The 27123-nt window shown below is 38.8% G+C and overlaps 1 protein-coding gene across 1 annotated transcript; it reads left to right on the top strand.

The window, feature by feature from the left end:
- The first annotated feature begins 576 nt into the window (after positions 1 to 576).
- On the top strand, positions 577 to 27123 carry LOC101746044 (ionotropic receptor 93a). The gene is made up of 19 exons (XM_038019165.2): positions 577 to 667; positions 1395 to 1547; positions 7118 to 7363; positions 7920 to 8087; positions 8574 to 8791; positions 9833 to 10000; positions 10702 to 10863; positions 11356 to 11460; positions 11878 to 11984; positions 12630 to 12684; positions 13554 to 13656; positions 13933 to 14039; positions 16285 to 16447; positions 17020 to 17240; positions 17811 to 17898; positions 19021 to 19140; positions 20296 to 20374; positions 21646 to 21806; positions 26036 to 27123. The coding sequence occupies exons 1-19, from the start codon at positions 577 to 579 to the stop codon at positions 26131 to 26133; spliced, it is 2613 nt and encodes an 870-aa protein (XP_037875093.2). The 3' UTR covers positions 26134 to 27123.

The following is a 27123-nucleotide window of genomic DNA, read 5'->3' as shown; positions in this document are numbered from 1 at the left end:
AGCCTATAGACATCTACAACGTAAATGCACCACCCACTGTGAGATATGAGTTCTAAGGTGTCAGTATAGTTACAACGGCTGCCCTACCCTTCAAACCGAAACGCATTACTGCTTCAGGACAGAAATAGGCGGGGTGGTGGTACCTACCCGGGCGGACTCACAAGAGGTCCTACCACCAGTAAATATCTGCTTGTTGACTGTTTTTTTAAATGTTATTTGTGTTTTGGTGTGCAATAAAGTATATTCTCTCTCTTTATCTCTCTCCGCTTGTGTCAATGATTATATTTTTATTCTATTACTTTTTTTCGGCAATATGTATTATATTCGTTAAATTGTGTTACTTCTGCCCATTAAAATGTAACTTATATACGAATAAACTGAAAACATCCTGTATTTATTGGTGCGTCCTCACAATACAGTTAGTCTTTGTACGAATGTTAACATGCCACGTGCGTTCGATGCTTTAATGAGACCATAAATAATAATATTCTCTGATTGGATATTGGCAGTTATTTTGACGAATTATGATTGGTTCATTCAGTTGCCTATTCTTAAGAGTGTATAAGACAGGGCAAGATGAAAATATGGGTGTTAGGTGTTCTTTGTTTAGCTATTTCGGTACAAGGCGAAGATTTTCCATCTTTGATAACCGCAAATGCTTCTATAGGTGAGAAAAATAATAGTTTTACGAAATATAAAAAAAATTCGAATTGGTATAGTATTTTGGTCAATTCTTTGGTTGTAATAATAATAATAATAAAAACTTCTGTTTTCCAATTATAGTTGACCTTATTGTAATAAGGTGGTGTATCTCATTGGGTTTATGTCGAAAATGCCGTTAACTAAAATAAAAAACGCGGATTCTTCAATACGCGATTTTTTTATTCCCTAGATGGGTGGACGAGCTCACAGCCCACCTAATTTTTAGTGGTTACTGGAGCCCATAGACATCTACAACGTAAATGCACCACCAACCTTGAGGTATAAGTTCTAAGGTCTCAGTATAGTTACAATGGCTGCCCACCCTTCAAGCCGAAACGCATTACTGCTTCACGGTAGAAATAGGCAGGGTGGTGGCATCTACCCGTGCGGACTCACAAGAGCTCCTACCCCAAGTAATATCAATAATATTAAGCCATACATAAATTGACAAACTGACATATTTAAATTCGTAATCCAAATAAAGCAAAGGTGTCTACTATTTCAAAGGCTTTTAATGAAAATGAGCGTCGTTAGCCATCAGATGACACAATGCCTTAACAACAATTATAAAATCTTTACTGCTTGACTCTTCATTCAAATTTGGAAAGGATCAGATTTTTTCAATGAGGTTTTACGATAATCGTCAGCTATATTCTTTATGTGTAATTGTAAAAAGGTTTTTTTTTCGACAGCCGTAATTTTGGATCGCCAGTACCTGGGTGACAAGTACCAAACCGTGCTAGACGAACTGAAAGATTATATAAAGGAATTGGCGCGGGTTGAACTGAAGCATGGAGGTGTGCTTGTCCATTACTATTCGTGGACGACCATTAGTTTGAATAAAGGTATTTCCTTGCTACCTTTATAATTGAAGACATGAGTGGATGAAGGGAATATGATAGATACAGTTTGTTAATTTTGAGAAAACGGACAACAAACTTTTGTTCCTTTTTCTTTGTAAATAACTCCTTCATCACACATCATGCAATTTCTAAAAATAGTCTTTAAGCCCGGAGTTTTAAGGTCTAATATAAAGGCACATAACACCTTCATTCAAACTTCATTCACTCAAAAATCTTAAAAATGGTACTTAACGCCTTCATCCACTCATGTCTTCAATTTGTACAATCAATTTGTTCTTCATTTTGTCTATACAGGTAGTACTTCTCCTTAACTTCATTCTTTTCATGGTCACTTGGATCTGCTTTATTATTAAACAATCAGTAAATATTCAACAAACTATTCTTAGTACAGACCTTAAACAATATTTTATCTAATTGTGGTACATATTATTAGAATCTATTTTAATTTCGGGTCTTAGATACTGGCCTCCTTAATCCAGGGGAGGTGTTAACTCTAAAGTGATCATATTATAGTTAAGTGAATTGTTATGCGAAAAAAGACCTTATCAAACATGAATTAAAAGTAAAATATATCTGGCAAGTACATTTGGCCCGGCTCCTTTGTAGAATTTTTTTTTTTTTTTTTTTTTTTTTTTTTTTTTTTTTTTTTTTTTTTTTTTTTTTTTTTTTTTCTACTTTAACACCTGCGATCAGTCGCCAAGACTATAATCAGGTGAGTTGTGATTTAACAATTGGTTTGGAGGGACAGAGCCAATGCTCCGTCTCTCCTTAGTAGGGTAGCACGTCGGCTCTCTTGAGTCTTCTAATCGGATTTGGCTGCAATAGTAAGCTGGACAACGGGTTTGGGTGAGCTTTCAAGCGGTTCTTATAGTTGGCTGAGTATCGTTTAACTTCATCCAAGACGGTTGGGATTTCCAGGTACTCGTGGATTTCAGAATTTCGAGTATACCAAGGCGCCGATGAGAGTACTCTCAGGATACTGTTTTGAGCTCTCTGGAGGCACATAATGTTGGATTTGCTGGCTGTCGACCACAGTTGGATTCCATACGTCCAGATCGGTTTTATTATTGAGCAATACACCCGTAGCTTGTTGGATAGGGATAAGGCAGCCTGTCTACCGAGAAGCCAGAGTAGGTTTTTAAATCTAATGTTAATTTCATTACGTTTCGTTTTTATGTGGTCTTTCCATGTCATCCTTCGGTCCAAGTGGAATCCAAGATACTTAACACAGGTTGATTGCGGCAATGTATCGTGGCCGAGTTTGACTGGAGGACAAGTATCACGTCTTAGGGTAAATGTGATGTGGTGAGACTTGGGGGCGCTAGCTTTAATGCGCCACTTGGTCAGCCAAGTGTTAGTGACATCGAGCTGGGTTTGCAACAGTCTAGTCGCTTCATTAGGATCACTGCTACAACTGAGGAAGGCTGCATCATCGGCAAAGGTTGCTACAGCTATTTCTGGTGACTGGGGTAAATCGCTAGTAAAAATGTTGTAGAGGACCGGACCAAGTACGGAGCCTTGGGGCACTCCGGCTCTGCAGGCAAAGAGAGAAGATCTGGCATCACGGAGCTTGACTTGAAACCTTCTGTCACTGAGATAAGACTCTAACAGCAGAAAGTAGGAATGTGGAAGGTACTTTTTAATTTTACAGAGCAGTCCCCTATGCCAAACTCGATCAAAAGCTTGTTGTACGTCGAGAAAAGCAGCAGAACAGTACTCTTTCCTCTCCAGACAATGTCTTATTGTACAATACACTCTGTGTACCTGTTCTATGGTTGAGTGGTGCTTCCGGAAGCCAAATTGGTGGTCAGGTATTACATGGCATGCATCCAGGCAAGGGGATAATCGTGCCAAGACGATCCTTTCCCATAACTTTGACAAAACCGGCGTCAGGCTAATAGGGCGATAAGAAGACACCTCGTTAGGCGGTTTACCAGGTTTTTGGATCATCACAATTTGGGATGTTTTCCAGAGTGCAGGGAAATGCGATATTCTCAATGTGGCATTGACAAGAATGGTCAAAAAGAGAATGCACCTCTTAGGGAGCTCTTTCAATAGTCTGGGGGTAACCAAGTCAAATCCAGGCGCTTTATTATGGTCCATTTTGGCTATTTCTCTAGCTATCTCTTTTGGTGTTGTAGGACTCAAGGGTAGGCATAATTGCAAGTCTTGCTTTAATACTCGGTTTATTTCGGGATCCTCTGGACTATCCGTACTGTTGGGTTTAAATACTTCAGCCAGGTATATAGCGAAGGCCTGAGATTTTTCCTGGTCAGTTCGCGCCCATTTATTACCGGATCTTAAAGGCGGAGAGCACTGCTGCGGCTGTGGGAGGTACTTTGTTGCCTTCCAGAGGTTGTGAGAGCCATTTGCATTTGGAGACATTTTTTCCAATCTCTGCGTGAGTGATTCGTTTGAAGCGTAATCCAGAAGATCTTTGAGTTCTTTAATAGCTCGATTTAGTCTGGTTTTATCCGCACATCGGTGGGTTGTCTGCCAAATTTTGCGAAGGCGACGTTTGGCGGCGATTTTTTCCTTGATAGCAAGAGGGATTGGAGCCCCTCTCGAAGGACCCTTCAGTTCAGGTGTACTAGACCAAGCCGCCACTTGAATAAGGTTAGTAATATAGAGGCATGCGTTGTCAACGTCATCTTTGGTTTTGAGTGGGATACATAGGTTTATGTTTGATTCGAGGAATTCCCGAAAACATTGCCAATCAGTTCTATAATTGTGGAGATAGACGGTATGGGTATCGCTGGGCATAGCCATTGAGCTAAGCGTAAGCAAGACAGGTGAATGGTCAGAGCTGCCGTCGAGACTTGCCTTTATCAGAGTATTTTGTGCGCTGATACCCTTAGTAATAAAGAAATCCAGGAGGTCAGGTATTTTGTTACTGTCCGTAGGCCAATATGTCGGCTCTCCAGTTGTCATAGCTAACAAGTGATTAGTTTCAATGCTCTTTTTCAATTCCCGACCTCTAGTTACTGTTAATCTTGAGCCCCAGTATGTATGCTTGGCATTCCAATCGCCACCAGCAATGAATCGGTTGCCTAAAGACATAAAAAACTTAGTAAACATTTTTTCCTTTATTGTGTGGCGCGGTGGACAATATATCGCAGAAAGGATTAGGGGTCCGGAACGATCCTCCACCCTTACAGTTGTGGCTTGGAGATAGGGAGCCGCAGTAGATTCCAGGAGATAATGCTTTATACCGTTCTTGATAATTATCGCGGTGCCAGCGTGGGCCCCTCCATCAGGATGACAGGTGACGTACACGGAAAAGCCTGGAACACATATTCTGCTTCTTGGTGTGGTGTGCGATTCAGAGACAAGACAAACATCAAGCTTGTTAGATTTGATGAACGTCTCTAGTTCGTTTTTATTAGGGGCAAGGCCGTTGATGTTCCAAGTGGCAATATGCAGCGAAGTCATTTTAGAAGCTTGGAGACGAGAGAAGTAATAAGACTCACTAAGGAGCCTATTTGTTGTAATAGGAGGTCCATTTTCTCACTTTGTTTAAGTAGGATGTTTTCCAGTTTGTTGTAGGATTGTTGATTAGATTGGGAATTCCTTCCATCAGCGACTTCAGCATAAGTTCGTTGGTGAGTTGGTCTTTCGATACCTTCAGTTTTTGTCGATATGGAGCTGATTGGATTAATGGGCAAGGCTGTGATAGCTAGAGCGGGTTGTCTTTCTCTTGGAGTAAAGTTTTTGTTTCTTCGGGCAAGGATTTCCTTGTAAATTTCGCAGCCTTTGTAGTTAGCCGGGTGATCACACAAGCAGAGAGCGCATTTAGCTGGTGTGGTTCTATCTTTCTTTTGGCACTCCGAGGTTTTGTGACCCTCACCGCATTTAACGCACCTATATGGTCTCATACAGTTATTTTTCGAGTGACCGTAGCGCTGACAACGTTGACATTGAACAATACTTTTTGATTTGCGAGGATCCTCTATCTTGACCTTTTGGTTAAATATATGAGTTATATTCTTGGCTGCAGGGTTATTTACACTAGGCTCAATGTTTACAAAGAAAGTAGATGTAGGTTTCTTGTCGGGTCCGTAACGTGCATTGATGATTTCGCCTTTAATTTTATTGTTAGTTGCCTCAATGGCTTCTGTTATCGCTTCATGGGGTGTGCTGTGGTGGAGGTCTTTTATGACAATGCGATAGCATTTGATGTCTTTAGGGGTGAATGTGTGTCCTATGAGTCCATTTGCTCTTATTACCGCTATGATTTTCTTATACTCCTCAGCATTGTTAACCAGAATATGGAGTAGGTTTTTATTAATTAGTTTAAATTTGAAATCATCTTTGCTGCTGACGGTTTGAAGGAGCTTCGATAGCTCTGTAACATCTTCTATACCATTGAGGACTATAGGTGGAGGTTTGCTGGGTTTAGGGCGGTCGGTAGTACATGGTTCATCCGTTGCGTCTAAAGGTAAGGTGCTGAAGCGGTTTTTCACGGTGGTACTTGGGGCCTCTGGTGAGGAACTGGAGTACTTTCTTTTCTTACTGCTTCTGCTATTGGGTGATTGTACCCTTTGCCATGGTGGAGGAGCAGGGGGTTGAGGAATATCTTCCAGCAAGGTTGCTACTGGTGCGATACTGGCTACATTTGGTTGCTCTACATTGGTCGTGTCTTGTGGTGACCTTCCCAGGTCAGAAAGAGATGACGAACGTTGTCTGTCAAACAAGCCTGGAAGGAGTGCTTGTTGAGTAAGCTGTTTGTGTTGTGGTTGAGGGTTTTTTAAGGGGTTTAACTTCATTTTTGTTCCCACGAGAAGGGTCGAATTATTGGTAGCTCACAGGGTGACGCCCATTCCTGTGAGAAGGCACTATACAACGATGTGGCCAGGTCCATCGAGGTTGGCGCTAGAGACTGAATTCCCTCAGCCATTCATCCTATCGGCGCGGTTCCCACCTTAGGATTGGGGTTATTTTTTATGGAGGTTGTCTTCCTCTTAACCCAGGCAATTAAGCCAAGGCCACCGTTCTCACGAGACATGACCGCGAGTTTACGGCTTGAAGAAGTCATTTCCTACTTCTACAGGAACTAGCTGCTAAGCCCGCTAGTAGGTTAGTTGACCGCCGCCTACGACTCGGCGTTTGTTGTTCTTTAGCACCACCCAGGGGACACGTATAGGGTTGTGGTTAGGTAGCTCCTACGGACGCGAACAACTTTGTCCCCCCTTTGTAGAAATTAAAAAAAAAAAAAAAAAAAAATTGAAATTAAAAGGAAATTGGTCGTCATAGAAGGAGTTTGGTTTTGGGTGATTTTCAAAGTATAATGTGTTAAAAGCTGTTTGGTAATGCGATAGCTTTTTAGCTAGTGGAATCCGTCTTGCTTCGGAGCGTCTGCCTACGCCATGAATTCGTCTATTTGTTGAAACTAAATACACCTGCGCCTCTTTGTCATTATTGTGACAAAAACCTTCCTTAACTAAGACAACTGTACCAAGTTAAATGCATAGAATACCTCTGTATACATTTGTATGTAAATAGCATTTAGGAATCTTTTACGTTTGGTGCTTAGTTTCCCGTATTGCGTACAGGTTTCCTAGCGGTATTCAGTATAGCGTCATGCGAAGACACATGGGAATTATTCTCGCGTACGGAAGAAGAAGATCTTCTTCTGTTTGCCTTGACAGAAGTGGACTGCCCACGGCTCCCACAGCGCTCTGCTATAACTGTAACTTATTCAGAGCCCGGAGAAGAATTACCGCAGCTTCTCTTAGATTTGAGGAGTTCGAACGCTATTAGTTGGAAGTCTGCTGTTATACTACACGACGATACTTTAGGTGAGTCATTTATACGTTAGAATTTTACCGTCGTAAATATTTGTGGCGGTACATAATGCGAAATTAATTCTATACCTAAGCCATAAAATATATTAGACAAAACAAATAAAATAAAATATATAGATCAATTGAAAGTTCTTTTTAAAGTACCGTATAAAATATTGTTAGAGTCTGAAACATAAAAGAATTAAATAAAGTATTTTAACATTTTGAGCTATCCAGCTAGATAATATATTTACTACCGTCATCGACTTAAATGTCGAATGCTAATCTGTATATTGAAGAAATAAAATCTTTTCACGTTTACTACAAAACTATATTTTATATCAATCTTTTTTAATACTATTGCCGATGGGCAAACGAGCGGCGCCAACCTGGCATTAAGCATTTACAAGAGACCATAGATGTTGAAACACACAAAAAAAAAAACTAGGTATGTATGTAAATATGCGCATCCGTATTATTTAGGGATAGTAAATACTTATAAATAAATGATAGCCTGTAGATAGTTTGTTCTACCAGAACCAGAAGTAGAAAGAGTATAATTAAACTTTAGGCAGGGACATGGTGTCCCGTGTGGTACAATCATTGACTTCACAAATTGATGAGGAAAGCGCTCGACCGGTTTCCGTCACGGTGTTTAAGATGAAGCACGAAATGAACGAATATCTAAGAAGGAAAGAGATGCATAGAGTTTTGTCTAAGCTCCCAGTTAAATATATCGGTAAGTTAATGCACCAAATAGATTTGTCTAGCCTAGTCTTTTTTTCTGGACCGGGGAAAGAAGTATCTGCGGAGGTAAGTGGGACTCGAGGGTCCGCAGATGCTAGGAGCAGACCGCGGGCCCAAGGATTGTATTTAGGGCTTTACCCACGAAACGACGCCCCTGCAAATATCCCCCGAGGTCAGAATCCGGCCGGGGTAACGAGGTTACCGCCGTCAACCCTCCAACCAGACGCGCGGCCACCCTAAGGACACCCCAACGAAGGACCCTTCGAAGCGATTTCTAGCGTAGCCTGTACATTGTAATTCTATTTAACTATTTCACCAACTCCTGAAAATTTTCTGTTGGTCATATCAATTATGCAGGCTTGAAGAGCATACAATGTAGAAATTGTGAGTTATTAAATTTACAGTATTTCAAATTCTGCTTTCCGTTGTAAGCTTCGTTATAATAAAAAAGAAGTACTGGGTTTTGTTTTTTATTTAGGCGAAAACTTCATAGCAATAGTTACTTCGGACGTGATGACAACAATGGCGGAGATTGCGCGGGAGCTATTAATGTCCCACACCATGGCTCAATGGTTGTATGTTATCTCGGATACTAACGCTCACGCAAGTAACCTAAGTGGATTTATTAATACACTCAATGAGGGCGAGAATGTAGCTTTTATATACAATATCACTGAAAATGGACCGGATTGTAAGGTATGAAAAACGCAAATACATAGGTTTCGCGGACGCACCCATTGACAGACTTTTATAAACGAACTAGCTGTATCCGTCCTCTTCGCTGGGCATTTAAAATTAACATTATTATTTCTTACCCCCACAAAGATTCTCATCATTAACGCCCCCGCAACTGGTGTAGGGAGGCCAACACTCATATTAGCCTATCCATTAAGTACATGGGTACCAAGTTTCAAGTCAATCGGATGCATGGTTCAGTAGTTATAACGGAACATCCGTAAAAACCACTGTAGATTTATTTAATAGTGTAGATTAACCTCATATATGCTTCCCTCTTGAAATGCACCATTCTGTTGAATTAAAAAAAGTCTCATACGTCACCTTACGTCGATGGTATTATGACAAAAAACTTTTACATTAGCCGTTCAACTCGCGAATTATCCTAAAAGTCACAGCGCGAGTGTACTCGTAAAATGTAAATAAAAAACAAACAGAGGTTTCGTTTTCATCGGGGCTATATACGGGAAGCTGCTTTCGTTCAGTAAAAAAATATATTAAAGGAATTTGAACTTTTATAGGTTTTTTTTTGGATTGAAGGATTACTGGTGGCCCGGAGGCCTTTCCAGTTTCACCCGGACACGTGGGCGAGCAAAGGTTCAGCCAGGAGGGCTGGGATCAGCTAACAGCTGTCCGAGCGCCTCCAAGGGAGACTTAACAACTCAAGAGCAGCTGCTTCGCGAATGAATCTACTACTGAATCGGAATCGCGACCCGCTGAGAAGTTCCGGCGAGAAACTTAGCGGGCTGATGCATGGGTTAGGTTGCACGTCGACCTCTTTGTCGAGTTCGACGAGTACGGTTACCGGGGTCCCTAAGCCCGCTCCTAGTGTTAGAGCTGAAGGCGTCTAATCCTTTGCATTAGACGCCTTTTATTGGACTTTTATAGGTTTCGGCGATCGTCGAAAACAATATGAGATCTAAGTGTTTTGATCCAACTTTTGAGTCAATCCAAAATTTTGATATTAAATACTTATATTGAAGCCAGTTATTCTCTTTGTAGAACGGTTTGATGTGCTATAGCCAAGAGATGATGAGTGCTTTTATATCGGCACTGGACGCTGCAATACAAGCCGAGTTCGATGTGGCTGCTCAAGTCTCAGATGAAGAGTGGGAAGCGATCAGACCCAGCAAAGTACAACGGAGGGACATCCTACTTAAGCACATGCAGGTAATTATGCATATGTTGCAGTTGATAGTTCATTTGGTTCCGCGAAGCTTTTTCGTATCAAATACTTCTTTTCAGCAGGTCATACAGTAAGGTTTATTATCTCTAGATTATTTCATCTATTCCTAAAATACTCTTAGATTTAATGCGATCGTTTAATAGCCCTAAGTTGCGCTAAGGAGTTACGGTTTGAATTTGCTGTACAAAGATTTGCATTAGTTGACTAGCTTTTGCCCGCGACTTCGTCCGCATGGAATAGTTCACGAATAATGCTTTATTTTAGAACAAATTTGGTTAGCATAAAAAACATTATAGTGAGTCAACCTTAACATATAGACATATGCTGTCGCGGACTTTTTTTAGATCTTTTAAAGCGGAACAATTTTGTCATACATTATTTTAGCGAAACTTTAACCGTTTCTACAGCGCACGCAACGGAAGCTCTCAAAACCCGATTTTGAAACATTCTTTATTGGTGCTCCGCTTGTATTGGTCTTAGCATGATGTTATATAGCCTATAGCCTTCCTCGATAAATGGGCTATCTAACACTGAAATAATTTTTCAAATGAGATCAGTAGTTTCTGAGATTAGCGCGTTCAAACAAACAAACTCTTCAGCTTTATAATATTAATAGTATAGATATGGTAAACCAAAGTATGGCCTTTTTACTTTATAAAGTGTTCAGAAACCGTCTGTTTAATAGCAATACATATTGGCGAAAAGTGTCTGTGGAAACTGCACATTGTGGCGAGCATTAGCGGCCGATACTTGGGGCGTTACGTACCGGCAAAATGATGTACCTGAACAAATTAATGAACATGCGAATGGTTCTACCGGAGTTATTGAGCATCTTGAATTAATGAATGTAAGTTAATAATAACATATTTTCAGTTATTTGGGTAGATGAGCTTCACAGCTAACTTGACTCGACTTAGTGCTAAAAAGTTACTTGACTGATTTGTTAAATTATTGAACAGGAACTATAGCAATACCTAATAACTGGGAACATATCACACACGGTCGTCCAGCCCCAATTTCGGGGTCCTTGTATTATGGGTAACAGAGACTGATATATATACTTATACATGTTTAAATATATATATGTACATACACAAAGAGCAAACAAACTGTTTATCACACGAATGTTTGCCGGATGTGGGAATAGAACTCACAGTCCTCGGCTAAACAGTCAGGAGCGCTAACTTATGCACCACCGAGTAAATAATTAAACATTATCGGGATTTTGTTGATAAGGCGTTGATGTGTGTTCCATCTCTAAAACACAGATACTCACTTCCTTACTTCAAGCTATCGGCACAAAGTTAACTTTGAGGTCACCATCAATTGCCTTCCACAGGTCGGAATTTGGCGTCCAATCGACGCTATGACGTTTGCGGATTTATTATTTCCTCACGTGCATCACGGGTTTAGAGGGAAAGAATTACCGATAATAACTTATCATGTAAGTTAGTTTTAAATCGTTCGTTCGGGTATATTTTGATATATTTACTGCTTCAATAGGCTGAAATAAGCAGGGTGGTGGTACCTACCCGTGTGGACTCATAAGAGGTCCTACCACCAGTAATATAACTTAGTTACAATACATAATTACAACTTTTTTTTTTATTTAGCCGTCTGTGATTACGAAAATGAAATGAAACCGTAAAAGTAATTTTAATTTGTATTTTTTTTATCTAATACAGAATAGAGTCCTACCGAAAGACCCGAAATGAAATAATGAAACAAATGCAGAATGCTAGAGTTATTATAAGTCGGACTAACTACATTTCTTAGGGGTAGGATATAGGAAGGCTTTATTATCACAGTTTCTAGAAACAAATTTTAGTTCCATCTAACATTTTGTTCTTTTGGACATTAGAATCCTCCGTGGACGTTCCTACAAGCAAACGAATCGGGCGCCATCGTGAAATACAGTGGACTTATGTTTGATATCGTCAATCAATTGGCTAAGAACAAAAACTTTACGTGAGTATGTAACAGTATAGTAGTGAAATTTCTTGTACTTCATGTGATATCAAATTCAATTATTACAATTATGTACATATAATTAGAGCACAACAGAACGAACCTTTGTCATCAAATTCGTTAACATCGACCGTTTTGGTATTTTTCGGCCAACTTCAAAACGTATAAGAAGAATTATTATTGTATAAGTATCGTCAGCTGTTCATTCTGATACCAATGTAAAGTCCCTACAATAGTTTAGTCGATAGGTAAATATAATAAAAGACACTTCTATGTGCTTAGTGCGAGTTTTTTAACGTTCTGGATAGCGTAAAAGTTAGCTCATATTTGTATGGAAGGATCGTTTGCGTACGTTTGCCCCTAGGGGCGCTGTTCCAACTGCATACAAAATTGGGTAAACTTTTACGCTATCGAGAACGTTAAAAAACTCGCACTAAGCACACTGGTCTAGAGCTCCTAGGGGGGTAATACTTAGGATCAAGATCTGTACATCGTACTATTAAATCGATATCAATTTCATAAATTCCATCCACAATATCTGATAAGAAAGGAGACATGAAATTACTTCTCGTCTTTTAATTATACAAAAAACAATTTAATGACTACGAATGTAATAGTAAAATTGATATTGCTTTTGCATTGCAGGATCAAGATAATGCTCCCGAGTCATGTCAAACACGAGTTTTCCAATGAAACTGACGTATGTATTTGTTTCCGCTTGACTTTTTCGGGATTCTGTTGAACAATTTTTCATGAATAATCCTCAGCGTTTATTTTTCTTTCATCAAATTTTGGAAATGTACCTTCGTTTATTTATTCTTTGTTTGATTTATTTAAACTCTGTTAAAGTTCCAGATGGCCCTTTTAAAGTTTTCAGCATAAACAGTAGGTACGTGATATAGATGGCGAACTTATAATTGGCTATAATATGATCAATTGGCAGAAAATAACCTAATTTTGAATTTTGTGCAAATGCAATGTTTTGGGGATAATTTATCATATGCAAAAGATTTTTCAAATTAAACTTATAAACGCCATGTCCTTATCATAGGTACTCGATTTCGAGGGCTGCCATTTGATGTATGTGATCAAACGCTATATTGCGATCCGTGACGTCACTCATAAATTCATATGTACAGCCATTTTGTTTTCTACAGTTGAGTACTCTTTGCAAACCCTAAAACCCTAGAGCACGAAATCGACAGTCGATAATTCTGCATTTTCCTTACATCTCTCATGCCTCTCGCTCACTTTTCGCTCTTTAGATGGGTGGACGAGCTCACAGCCCACCTGGTGTTAAGTGGTTACTGGAGCCCATAGACATCTACAACGTAAATGCCGCCACCCACCTTGAGATATGAGTTCTAAGGTCTCAGTATAGTTACAACGGCTGCCCCACCCTTCAAACCGAAACGCATTACTGCTTCACGGCAGAAATAGGCAGGGTGGTGGTACCTACCCATGCGGACTCACAAAAGGTCCCATCACCTATAATAATATTCCACTTTACTTCCGCGCAGTTTTCATTGCCCATCAAGCTGGTGTTAATTTAAAAAATAATTATTACAGATGATGCACAGTCAAAGTGCTCGGCTAACAATAGCGGCCATTGCAAAAGGCCATGCGGCTTTGGCTGCTGCCCCATTCACAGTATTACCTGGTCCTAATCAAGGTAGATAATTTTTCACAAAGTTATTTAATCTGTCACAATTTATGTATTTTAATGTATACTTAATTGGTTATCGATGCTACAAAGTGAATGCCAGGCATTGTCTTTTTATTTTTTTATATGTGTATGGTAAAGTTATATCTTCCTGTATGTAATATAATTCGAATGTTGTATAAATAATTACTGTAGTCTACCGTTTTTAATTGATTAGCTAAATACCAAATTACATGCAAAAATATGAGCATATAAGGGAAAAAGAACCATAATTAATGATTTTAGGTATCAACTACACAATTCCAGTGAGCACTCAGCCGCACACATTCATTGTGGCCAGGCCTCGGGAACTCAGCAGAGCCTTACTGTTCCTACTGCCTTTTACTACCGATGTAAGTTTGCATACCGTTCCTGACATTACCTGTGAAAATGACAGAGTTGATTAATTTGAGACTTTAATCAACTGGGATAAAATTAAAACGAAACGAGACGAGACGGGATAAAATATAATATAATCTCAGTAAAATGGGTATTATTACTGAGACTTTTTCTGTGGACTTTTTGGAACCCGTAAATCTACGTTCAGCAGCTTTGTTTAATTTTTCCACATTTGTTCACTTTCACAGATACTAAACAGTTACTGAACTACCGTTATTACACATTAAAACCCAAAGTTATTAAGTTAACAAAATAAAACAATTCACACAACTTCGCTCCTCGCACTCCCGCCAAACACTCGGGTCTAAAACAAAAGTGAGAAAATGAATTAATCCAATACATCTTTGGGATTAACGACAAAAGGAAAATCTTCCAACGCGTTGGTGATTTTACTGGAGTTGTATATCTGTAGGATATTTGTTGAATTCTCTTGAAAATGTAGTTAGCGACATTTAGGCATCTGTCAAATATCTTATGTGCTATGATGGCTACCTAAATATCATTGTAAAGCAAGTGAAGTCAGGTACTGATTTCACATAGACCTTTATCGACACTTAATATTTAGTTCTCGTCGATGATCACAGAATACACAATCGAGTGGTCATCAAGCTCAACGCGGTCTAGAGGAAAACTAATTAGCACTGATATTATTGTACTAAAATTATTGTTTCATCTTGTGTGGTAAAAAAATGTTTTTCATTTGTAAGGTGGAACTTTGTAAGGTGGTCCAATATACTGTCAGACCCTTACAAACTAGAATGTGGTGTAAAGCAGGGTGGTTTGACCTCCCCGAGGCTCTTTAATATCTATGTAAATAAGCTACTTGAGGAGCTCAGCAGCACACATGTTGGTTGTCATATAGATGATTTATGTCTTAATAACATTAGCTATGCAGATGACATGGTGCTGCTGAGCCCATCAATATGTGGGTTAAGAAAGTTGCTTTCCATATGTGAATCCTATGCTGAGGATCATGGCCTAAAATATAACCCTAGTAAAAGTGAGCTGTTGGTGTTCAGAGGTGTAAACAAAAGTCCACCTCATGTCCCGCCTCTAATGCTCGGTGGCTTACCTGTACAAAGAGTAACACAGTTCAAATATCTAGGGCATATTGTAACTGAGGAATTAAAAGATGATATGGACATGGAAAGGGAACGCAGGGCATTGGCTGTCAGAGGGAATGTAGTGGCACAAAGATTTGCGGGTTGTTCAGTGCCGGTCAAAATTACCCTCTTCAAGACTTACTGCCAATCCTTTTACACAAGCGGTCTTTGGGCTCCTCCTCGCGTCGTTTCCTCACTGCTGAGGGTCGTGACCATTATAATTCGACATGATTTTACTCCTTGTGATGTCTCGCCAGCGCCTCTGATCATTGGGCTACTCATACCCAAAAAACGGATAATGCCCTGCGCATACAATATAATAATGCCTTCAGGGCGTTGTTGAGGCTTCCACCTTATTGTAGTGCATCAGGCATGTTCGCTGATGCGTACACAGATGACTACTTCGCGATAATGCGCAAAAAGGTGGCATCCATTATTCGTAGAGTAGGAGGAAGCACCAACAACGTCTCGAGGGTACTAGCTGGAAGATTGGATGGCCCGTCCCTGGGTAGGTTCATCAAGTTGCATGTTCTACATGCTGCTTGATGGGGCTGCCAGGGCCGGAGTTGATTTATTTATTTAAATACTAACATAGTTCGTAAGTTCTTTGTAATACTAACACAATATGAGACTGATGTCTTGAAATAAAAGGTTTTTATTTTTGTTTTTATTTTATTTATTTATTATGATTGGATAAGTTCACGGCCGGTATGCCGTGGTCTGTACAATAATAGATTAGCGCACATTCGATACGTCTTAGCACAAGTTCTTGAACGATTTCAAATATGAATGTATAGAACATCGTATAATGAAATCCGCAAATATTATAATTGGCGAAATTGTTGGTAGCAAATAGTATTTCACGCCACCTCCATGCTACCCCGGAGGATTTTTTCCAGTTTCAATTTTACGATGCAATCGTCAAACTCATTACAATATACGCAGACTCCGAGAGGTCCTTATCGCATTTGGTGAAGAAATTGAGTACTCTTCGATACTTGCCTTTTTCGTAATGAATGATTAGACGCTTTCGTGGACAATGTTAGTAAATCATTGGTCTTTCATAAAATTTTAATGAACTTCAATTTCATTACAGACATGGCTCTGTTTGGGTTTCGCCGTGATATTAATGGGCCCTATGCTGTATATAGTTCATCGTTTAAGTCCATATTACGAAGCCATGGAGATCACACGCGAAGGAGGACTGGCCACAATTCACAATTGTCTCTGGTACATTTATGGGGCGTTGCTGCAACAAGGTGAAGATTCAGTATAGATAAATTAACGCGTAAATTATTCACATTATCAATTATCATAAAAATAGATTATATGTTTAGACAAAAAGGTTAGACACATATGACGTCATACGTTGTTGCGCAAAAACAGATAGATTCCTGTTTTATTTAGTGTTATTTCCCAAAAAATTGTTATTGGATATTATGGATGGTTTAATTTTAATAGCGTACCTTAATCTATTTCTTAGATTGCTTCGTTACCTTTTTTGTTTGCTGGTTCTTTACTCGAAGATCTATATGGAAATATATATACATATTAGGATTATATAAAGAATATAACATACATCTTTTTTTTCTTACCTATTCGCTGGTAGCCTAAGAGGCTATTTCAGCTACGCCCAAACGGGTAGGTGAATTCGCGGGCTCAGCCTGAGCGAAATTTCTAACACTAGCCCTAGTAAGAGCAGTGCTTTGCTGAATCTACCACCGGTCCTATATAACTGAATTGTTTTAACTTATGCGTTGCGTATGCATAGACTAGATTAATTGTCAAAACATTTTTAGTTTCTGCCATTACTTTGCAACTTTATTTGCAGGCGGGATGTATCTTCCAAGGGCAGACAGCGGTCGTTTAGTGATCGGAACTTGGTGGCTAGTCGTATTAGTAATAGTTACCACATATTCTGGTAATCTTGTTGCGTTTCTAACGTTTCCGAAATTGGAAGCGCCCGTTACGACAATATCGGAGCTATTGAAGAACAGCGATGCTTACACTTGGTCCGTAACTAAAGGTTCTTATTTAGAAATGGAGCTGAAGGTAATAATTAATGGTTTGGGTGAAATTAACTGTCTATTAAGTTATCTGGAAGAGATTACTTTTAGCGATAAGCCTATTGTACATATGTTATACCTGCCTAATGAATTATGTTCAATATTAGTTATGCTATTTTCAATGTTCATAATTTTTTTAGTTGGCAATAAAGTATATCATAGTATAACCTATATCACCTTTAAGGTTATAAGGGATAATCCTTCCCCCTATTAAATTGTTAAAGATTATTAATTGCTTAGAATAGGCAATATAGCTGTAAGTACCCCACCATCGCGTCTATTACATGTGGATAGCTGTTATAATTATTTTACATGATTTTATTTATATTAGAATAATTTAAATTATGTAATGGAGTTTTTCATCGTAATAATTAACTTTAATTTCATGACATTTAATCGTATTGAGAATTTGATCGATGACAGTACAATGCGTATAGCTTTTGCTTAATATCGTTATCAGGATCGACAGGATCTTATTAATAATAATAATTTTAGTACACATTTAGTTTGGCATGCTTTTTTTATATGTTCGTTTTGAATTATCTTCCCTTGTTAGAATTCAGAAGAACCAAAATACAAACGACTGATAAAAGAGGCTGAGTTGCTTAAGGAAACGGGGGGAATTGAAGGAACTATACATGCCGGTATGTATCGTAGCTTCGTAAGATCACGTAAATTAGATTCGTCGTACTTAAGAATATTTAAAAGGATTAACCACGAAGCAGTGTTTCAACTAAATAAGTATTTTACAAAACTGTGGACAAAGAGAGAGAGAAAGAGAGACACGTCAGTACGGCGTGAGCGCACACATGTTAAAGACACATGTTGTTTTTTCCTACCTATCCTAGTAAATTTTTTTTATTAGCTTAGATGGGTGGACGAGCTCACAGCCCACCTACTGTTAAGTGGTTACTGAAGCCCATAGACATCTACAACGTAAATGCGCCACCCACCTTGAGATAAGTTTTAAGGTCTCAGTATAGTTACAACGGCTGCCCCACCCTTCAAACCGAAACGTATTACTGCTTCGCGGCAGAAAATAGGCGGGGTGGTGGTACCTACTCGTGCGGACTTACAAGACTTCCTGCCACCAGTAAAGGGGGACCCACCACCAGTAAGGTCGAGGGGTTATATCTGGTTCACCTAACGTAGAGGCGAACTTCCGGGCTCAGCCTGGCGAATTTGCTTACACTGACCTCAGCAACTTCTCACTCCTGGCGTTCCCCGAAGACCTTCTCATCGTCACTACCATAAGCTAGTGACAGCTACATCTCTCTATCTTCCACCTTCGTTTGATTTACAACTAAACAGCGGTCGATTTAGTTTTTTTTTGAATGAAATTCCATAAGGGACGATGCGTAGGGGTACCCTAACCGGGAAAAAACGTCCGTAACGTAAGATTTTTATTAGTAATGCACACAGTGTACGACTTAACTTTGTAATGACGTACAAAAAATTACATATTTTTTTATCATTCATTGACCACGATCTCAGAGCGTTCGTTTGCGCAATACACTAACTCTTATGCAAACAACCGTGAATGAAGTGTACCACAATAAGTTCGCACGTTACCGAATGACCGTGGGTTGTTACGAAACCTCCAGTTTTATTTTCTTTATACCTCGAATAGAACTTAAAATTAATATTTTTATACTAAGGAACTTCGTTCTTATCCGGTGTCCCACGACACCACACATTTTTTTTTAATTACGTCTTTGATAAACTGTACTATAAATTGTATGTGTTTCGACTTGATTATTTTGTAGCAAGGGGAACCCTGGATCGTGTGCGCGGTCAGCGACATCTGATCTTCGACTGGAGGCTCCGACTCACGTATTTGATGAGTGCCGATCACATAGCGACAGAAACCTGCGACTTCGCACTAGGTACTGTCTGACTTTATGCACTCACATAATTTATACATAAGTTTTTTGAAGTGAAATTTCTTTAGAATCGTTGTGATTTCAAACTCGATGAAACGAAAAAATAAGTCCATAGAGACACAAGCACATAAATGTATAGGATTCAGTCGGCGAGAGAATGAGATAGAACACATTAGATGTTCTCGGTCTCCTCTTTGTGCGACTCTTCGTAGCATTCCCACTATCGTCTACTAAACATTGTCCATATGTATGCTCTTGTGTAGTGGGATAGTCAGTTTATCTATATCTTATTTAGAAGTTTCACTTCTACCACACACACATTTTTTAATGTACTAGTGGTCCCTCAGTAGTCGAAATTCGACTATAATTAATTGAGATTGTAAGTTTGAACATTATTATGGTTCTATTGTCAAAGACTAATATACTTTTATAATCACAGATTTCGCCAAGGCTACAGACTATAAACAAATAATAATCTAGACAAAAAATATTCATCTATTCTCAATTTGACCACAGTTTTTAGTAATAACGAAAGTTTGACAATAAACAAAGATTATACCAATATATGTACATATATGTGTTTTGTCAAATACATGGCAGTGTATGTTATTTTTTTTTATGCGAAATAAAAAAAAATTACATTCTGCACTCCTTTATATTCTCTATAAGTGTGGGAAATTTCATAATTCTCCGTCCGCGCAATTTTCGTAAAAAGGGGTACAAAGTTTTTGCTTGACGTATTAATATATAGATATACAAAATACATTACTTCATTGTTGGTTGTATTATTAGTCTGTATGCATAGCTACCGATCTTTTTTTCCCTACCTATGCTGATAGCCTTGAGAGGCTATTTCAGCTTCACCCTAACATGTAGGTGAGCTCACGGGGCTCGAACCGGGAGTGTTGCTAACACTGGCCCTAGCAAGAGCAGTGCTTCGCAGAATCTACCACCGGATCGGAAACGCGAACCACTGAGAATATCCGGTGAGAAACTCAGTGGGCTGTGTCTATGGGTCAATTCGCTCGTGGAGCCCTTCGTCGCAAGCGACGGGTTCGGCGAGGACGGTGACCGGTGCTTTTGGTACCTAAAAGCACCGTTAATGGATCGGGAGGAATGCGTGTGATTGAAAAGTTTTAAAGCATTTAATTGTTACAGCCGTTGAAGATTTCATGGAGGAACAAGTGGCTATGATAGTACCGGCCGGCAGCCCTTATCTGCCTGTCATCAATAAAGAGTACGTATATTTGTATGTTAACTTTTTTTTCTTAGAGGGATGGACGAGCTCACAGCCCACCTGGTGTTAAGTGGTTACTGGAGTCCATAGAGATTTACGACGTAAATGCCGCCATCCACCTTGAGATATGAGTTCTAAGGCCTCAGTATAGTTACACCGGCTGCCCCACCCTTCAAACTGAAAAGCATTACTACTTCACAGCAGAAATAGGCAGGGTGGTGGTACCTATCCGTGCGTACTAACAAGAAGTTTTACCACCAGTAGATTCGTTCAATAACGTTACGTTTACAGGTAGCATTTAGTAGTAGTAGTTTTATTTTTCCAACTGGAAAGGTAAAGGTGTCATACCATACAGCCTAATCTTTTAAATTTGTATTCTTTTTATTATAAACAATGATAAAATGATGTGAAATGAAATGAAGTTGATTAATATGAAACATGGCATGAAATGAAATGAGATGCGATGAGATGATATGATATGGGATGAAATATAATCTCAGTAAAATGGTGGTCATTTACTGAGACTTTGTCAGTGGCCTTTTTGGAAGATACTGAGAAGTTACGTCCCGCGGCTTTGTTTTACTTTTCCACATTTGTGCACTTTCACAGATACTAAACAGTTAATAAATCACCACTATTACGCATTTAAACCTAAAGAAACACTAAATAGATAAAATAAAACAAATCACACAACTTCACTCCTCGCGTTCCCGCCAAAAACCTATCGCTAGCATTTTTAAATTTCGATGACATCTGTCACTCGCGTGACGTCCCAAAAATAGTTGATCCAATACATAGGTATGTACTTACAATTATTTCCACTTCGATAAAGCGGCACGACACGAGAACCCTCTCATCGTGGCCGCCGGTAACTACATTCCCGATCCTGTGGACAGAATGGAAAGCAGTCGACGTCGCCCAAAACACGTCATCTCGGATCCTCCCGATCCACTAACGGTGCTTTTAGGTACCTCAAGCACCGGTCACCGTTCTCGTCGAACCCGTCGCTTGCGACGAAGGGCTCGACGAGTAAATTAACTCTCAGACACAGCCCACTGAGTTTCTCGCCGGATATTCTCAGTGGGTCGCGTTTCCGATCCGGTGGTAGATTCTGCGAAGCACGACTCTTGCTAGGGTTCGTGTTAGCAACGTCATCAGGTTTGAGCCCCGTGAGCTCACCTACAAACGTTAGGGTTACCCTGAAATAGCCTCTCAAGGCTCTCAGCTTAGGTAGGAAAAAAAACAATTATTAATATTATCTTAATTTATAGGATCAATCGAATGCACAAAGCCGGCCTGATATCAAAATGGTTGAGTGCGTATTTGCCTAAGCCGAATCGTTGTTTAAAAATTTCGACAGTGACTCAAGAAGTGAGTAATCACACTGTCAACTTGAGTGATATGCAAGGATCCTTCTTCGTACTGTTTTTAGGTAATGATAAAATATATGTATATATGTATATAGCTGAACTCATTTAATTTGCCTCAAATATTTTTTGCATATAACAAAATAATAATATATTTTGCCAAATGCCATATAAAAAAAGAGAAGAAAATGTATTATGAATCTTTTTGCTGCCTACTATTAGTAACCACCAGTAACCTCAAGGGATAATACTACCTTCACCGTACTCATAGAAGAGCTCACGAGGCTCAGCCTATGAGACTTATTACTAAATCTATGGTGTGGGAAAGACTTTTCTTGATTTTATTTCAATATTCAACGATTGTTAGTCGGCCTTTTGGCTAATGTCGAACTTTTGTATATATCTGTTCTTTTCTTCAGACGTTTAACGAAAGACACAGGCTAAGTTTATGTATATATTTCGCCTAGACTTATCGAAATGTTTTTAATAGAAGCTATTAAGCTATTGACGTCATTTCCAGTAGGTAGCTTCAGTAATGGAATATTTGAAATGTCCAATTCACGTGTACGAAATTTATCCAAGTGCCATAAAAAATGAATAATCAAACATCACGTTTGATAATAGTATGTATTCTTTATGAATTTCAAAACAAGATTTTCGTGACAACAATTATTATTGAATATTAATTTGTTTACATTGTAAACCTGATTTTATCAACTTTAGAGGAAACTTGAAGGTATTTTTCTTGACTTGTGAAGTTTGGGCGTTTTTATTATTATTATTATGAAATTCTTTTATTTCAGATAATGATCCATATACATGTTAGTAACAATGATTTCTTAAATTATTATAATAGCACGATTCTTAGCTGACCCGACAGAATATCTTTGCAAATTTTAATATATTATGTTGTTTCTGGTCATTGAGTGAATTTATAATTATTGCCATCAATAAGGAATTGGGGTAAACTTTAAAAAAAATCCTTTTCACTGTAGCATACTTATAGAATATAGTTGAAAATTACTGTTCGGGAAAGAAGAGAGAGGTTAATTAAAAAACTGATAATGGTAATAAATGAAGCCTGGCTAAAAGACAAGTATCCGTGCCGTAAAATATTACTAAATCATTAAAAAAAAAACCGCAAATCTGTTCAAAGTTTTCAAAATTAATTGCCCACTAACGAACAGCATTTCAATTATTTGTATTGAGAACGACCTTTAAGTTTGATTGCATCGAAAACGAAATATAAATAAAGGAATTTAGAAAAGAGCAAGCCTTCATTGCGTTATTGGTTCTTCTTAGAGGCGAGACTGTATTTTGAATCGGTTTTCGACGTCTAAAGCACCTGCGAAGACCGATTGGGCTTAAAAGTCTTCTTGTCTGAATTTCATATTGTTATCAAACTATCTAACATGACGTCCGGGTACTTGTAAACCCACTGAGTTTCTCGCCGGATCTTCTCAGTGGGTCGCGTTTCCGATCCAGTGGTAGATTCTGCGAAGCACGGCTCTTGCTAGGGTTCGTGTTAGCAACGTCGTCAGGGTTGAGCCCTGTGAGCTCACCTACTAGTTAAGGTTCCGCTGAAATAGCCTCTCAAGGCTATCAGCTTAGGTAGGAAAAAAAAAGGTACTTGTATCAAGCAAGCAGATACTTATTGTTTTAAAGAAATCGCAATTAACTCGTGTTCACGACTTCCACAACGAAGGAGTGACATCGTGTCATCTCACGGCCGGTGAAGCTGGAATAAGCCCTTGAGGTTACTAGTGTGAGGTTTTAGTGAGAGGATGGCGAGGAGTGTATGCGTTGGTTGATGTGCTGGGCCGTTGTGCGTTGTCCTCCGGAAACCTCATCGGAGCGGTCAATAAAACATTACGTATAATTAATTGCATGTTTATTCGCGTTAGCGACCGCGGTGGATCGCTGCACGTTAACCACTGACTGACTAACATCTTTTGCTCATTATTATAACTGCATAGTAAGTTAAGCGGGGTGGGGTATCATTCCCCTACACTAGCATAGGTAAAAAATATAGACATATTAACTATCAAATCCGCAAAAATAGCAATTCATGTATTTTTATAATTTTTTTATTCCATAGATGGCTGGATGAACTCACAGCCCACCTGGTATGAAGTGGTAACCGGAGCCCATAGATATCTACAACGTAAATGCCGCCACTCACCTTGAGATATGAGCTTTAAGGTCTCAGTATAGTTACAAAAGCTGTCCCACCCTTCAAACAAATTCAAATTCAAATTCAAATTCAAAATCATTTATTTCAACTCAGATGTCAGTATGACACACTTGTTGAATGTCAAAATACAAATAACAATGTTAACTCTACCACCGGTTCCAAAAAAAGCCACAGTCCTGAGAAGAACCGGCGAAACAAACTCAGCGGGCTTTTTTTTTTTTTTTTTGTCTCAAATATTTTCTTTTTTTTAAATAAATAGAAATATTCACAATAAAAGAAAAAACAAGTCAAAAAAATACAATTAAAAATAATAATGATAATAATGAAAAATGAAAAGGCCAGGAGCGAGCGCCTCATTCCCACGTAGTGCCATCTAGTAAATAATCCTTAACTTTATAATATGCCTTGTTGCACAAACGTTCCTTAACAGTTTTCTTAAATCTATGAACAGGTAGTAGTTGAACGTTTAGTGGGATCTTGTTGAAAAGCTGTACACCCAGCCCCCTAAAAGAGTTGCTTATTTTCTTAATTCGAGCCGCCGGCAACGCAAGCCTATGTTTGTTCCTAGTGTTCACATTGTGCAAATCGCAGACTCTGGGGAATTCTTCAATGTTTTTACGCACGTACAATAAATTTTCAAAAATGTATTGGGACGCTAAAGTTAGAATTTTGATTTCCTTAAACTTGTCCCTCAAGGATTCCCTCGGGTGCATATTATAAATAGCACGAATAGCCCTCTTCTGCAGGATGAAAATCGTTTCGACATCGGCAGCATTGCCCCATAGCAAAATGCCATAGGACATAACACTATGAAAATAACTAAAATAAACCAGGCGTGCCGTATCTTCATTAATATACATTCGTATTTTTTTTACCGCAAACGCTGCAGAACTAAGCCTACTCGCTAACTTGCATATGTGAGGACCCCACTGCAGCTTGGAATCAACTGTTATACCAAGAAAAACTGTCGAATCCACAAGCTCCAGTGTCTCTCCACTTACAGTAATATTAGTGTCAACTTGTCTAACATTAGGTGTGGTAAATTTTATACATTTTGTTTTTTTGTTATTTAATAACAGATTATTAACACTAAACCAATGTACCACGCGCGAGATAGCATCATTCACATCGTCATAATCTTCCAAATGTCGTTTAATTTTAAACAATAATGATGTATCATCAGCGAATAATACGACCTCGTGACGGGTTTCAATAAACTTAGGTAAATCATTGATATATACAAGAAATAGGAAGGGACCCAATATGGAACCCTGAGGAACACCCATATTAAGTAAGACACCGGAAGATCTGGTTCCTTTAACGTCTACTTTTTGGATTCTTCCGGATAAATAAGATTTAATAAGTTCTAATGAAACGCCCCTAATACCATAATGGTTGTAATTTCCTCAACAATGTATTATGCTCAACACAATCAAAAGCTTTAGATAAGTCGCAGAAAACCCCAAGGGCATTATGCGACTCTTCCCAAGCCTGAAAAATATTTTTAATGAGATCTACACCTGCATCAATAGTTGACCGACCTCTAGTGAATCCATGTTGTTTGTTATGAAGCAGGTTATTGGAATTGAAGTGGTTCAAAAGTTGTTCCAGAATATTTTTTTCAAAAATTTTACTCAATGTAGGTAGTAATGAAATGGGCCTAAAGTTAGAGGGGTCAAAAGTACTACCAGATTTAAATAAAGGTATTATTTTACTATATTTCATTAGATCAGGAAACACACCACCATCAATACAGTCATTAAATATTGTAGCAAGGTAAGGTGCAATTATATCAATAAAACAAACCGAAACGCATTACTGCTTCATGGCAGAAATAAGCAGGGTGATGGTACCTACCCGTGTGCACTCACAAGAGGTCCTACCACTAGTAATTCATGCAATACATTCATGAAATTCATGTAATAACTATACATTGAAATCTATGTCAACAAGTATCAAGGAGGGTGGCGGCATTCACGTTGTGATGTCCATCGGCTCCGGCAACCGATTAACATCAAATGGGACGTAGACTCGTTTGCACAACAAAAAAGCGTAAATTGAAGTGTTTTTTTTTCAATAAATTATTTCGTTTGTTCGTAGGATTTTTCTCCGCATCGACAGTGTTGATTCTGGAGTGGTTCTACAATAGGAGGAAACGAAAAAGCGAAGAAATAGTCATCAAACCTTATGTTGAATAAAACGTATACGCGAACGTAACGTAAGCGTGACGTGACGTGACGTGTTTATGCCGCTATAGATAACGAAGAACGTTATCCTGAGATGAATAAAAACTCAAACAAAAATAGCTAGTGTTAAGAGTCGATGGTTCTGAGGAAATCTCAGAGTTCGTGCGTTAAGTACCCTCACTTTTGTTTTATTGTTTGCATATGCACTACGCAGTCAGACGAGGTCACGGCTCGTCTGATGTCAAATGGTAACTGGAGCTTATCAAAATTACAACGGTACCCACCTTGAGGCATGAGGTCGAGCCCTCAATTAACTTTTATGACGGTTGATGGTGAGAGTGACTGATGGTGTTACGACGATTTTGTTGGGTGACGTTAGGCAGCGGCTCAATTGCATTCCTGACATTGCTGAGGTCCACGAGCCACGGTGACAACTCACTATTATCTAGACCAAATTCTCGTCTACGAAAGGCAATTAGAAAAAGAAGTTTAAAAGGGAAGGAAGCATTTATTTTTAAAGGAATTATTACCTTATTATCATATCATCATTTTATTATGTCGTCCTCATGCAAGTCACAATTCAAAATGGCTCTCTATAGATTTTTTTCCTTACCTATTCGTTGGTAGTCTAAGGGGCTATTCTAGCTACGCTCGGTCGGTTGGATGAGCCCACGTGCTACAGCTGAGTGATTTTTCTAACACTAGCCCTAGTAAGAGAGAATCTACCACCAGATCGGAATCGCGAACCACTGAGGAGATCCGGCTAGAAACTCGGTCTGTTGCTCTCTATAGAAAGCGACGCTAGTAGCTTGAAAACAAAATTTTTTTAATCGTATATTTATACTGATGCAGAAAATGTATTTTCACAGCTTAAGCTTCGAACATATTCTTGTAAATCTAAGAAACTGTTACCAAGTATTATAAATTAGAATTAATTAATAATTTTAATTACAAACTCAATTGTTCGAGTTTAATTAAATCGAAATATCGAATAAAATTAAA

This window comes from Bombyx mori, chromosome 23, assembly GCF_030269925.1.
Source record: "Bombyx mori chromosome 23, ASM3026992v2".
NCBI lineage: Eukaryota > Metazoa > Arthropoda > Insecta > Lepidoptera > Bombycidae > Bombyx > Bombyx mori.
Note: the sequence above shows the minus strand (reverse complement) of the source record. Positions and strands in the feature narration are given on the sequence as shown.

Bases quoted from the DNA above. Each gene is read 5' to 3' on its own strand.
- LOC101746044 (XM_038019165.2), top strand. From the start codon at position 577: ATGAAAATATGGGTGTTAGGTGTTCTTTGTTTAGCTATTTCGGTACAA. The intron at 10,001-10,701 runs GTAATTATGCAT...TCTGTTTAATAG, and splicing joins TCCTACTTAAGCACATGCAG to CAATACATATTGGCGAAAAG. The intron at 13,657-13,932 runs GTAGATAATTTT...TAATGATTTTAG, and splicing joins ATTACCTGGTCCTAATCAAG to GTATCAACTACACAATTCCA.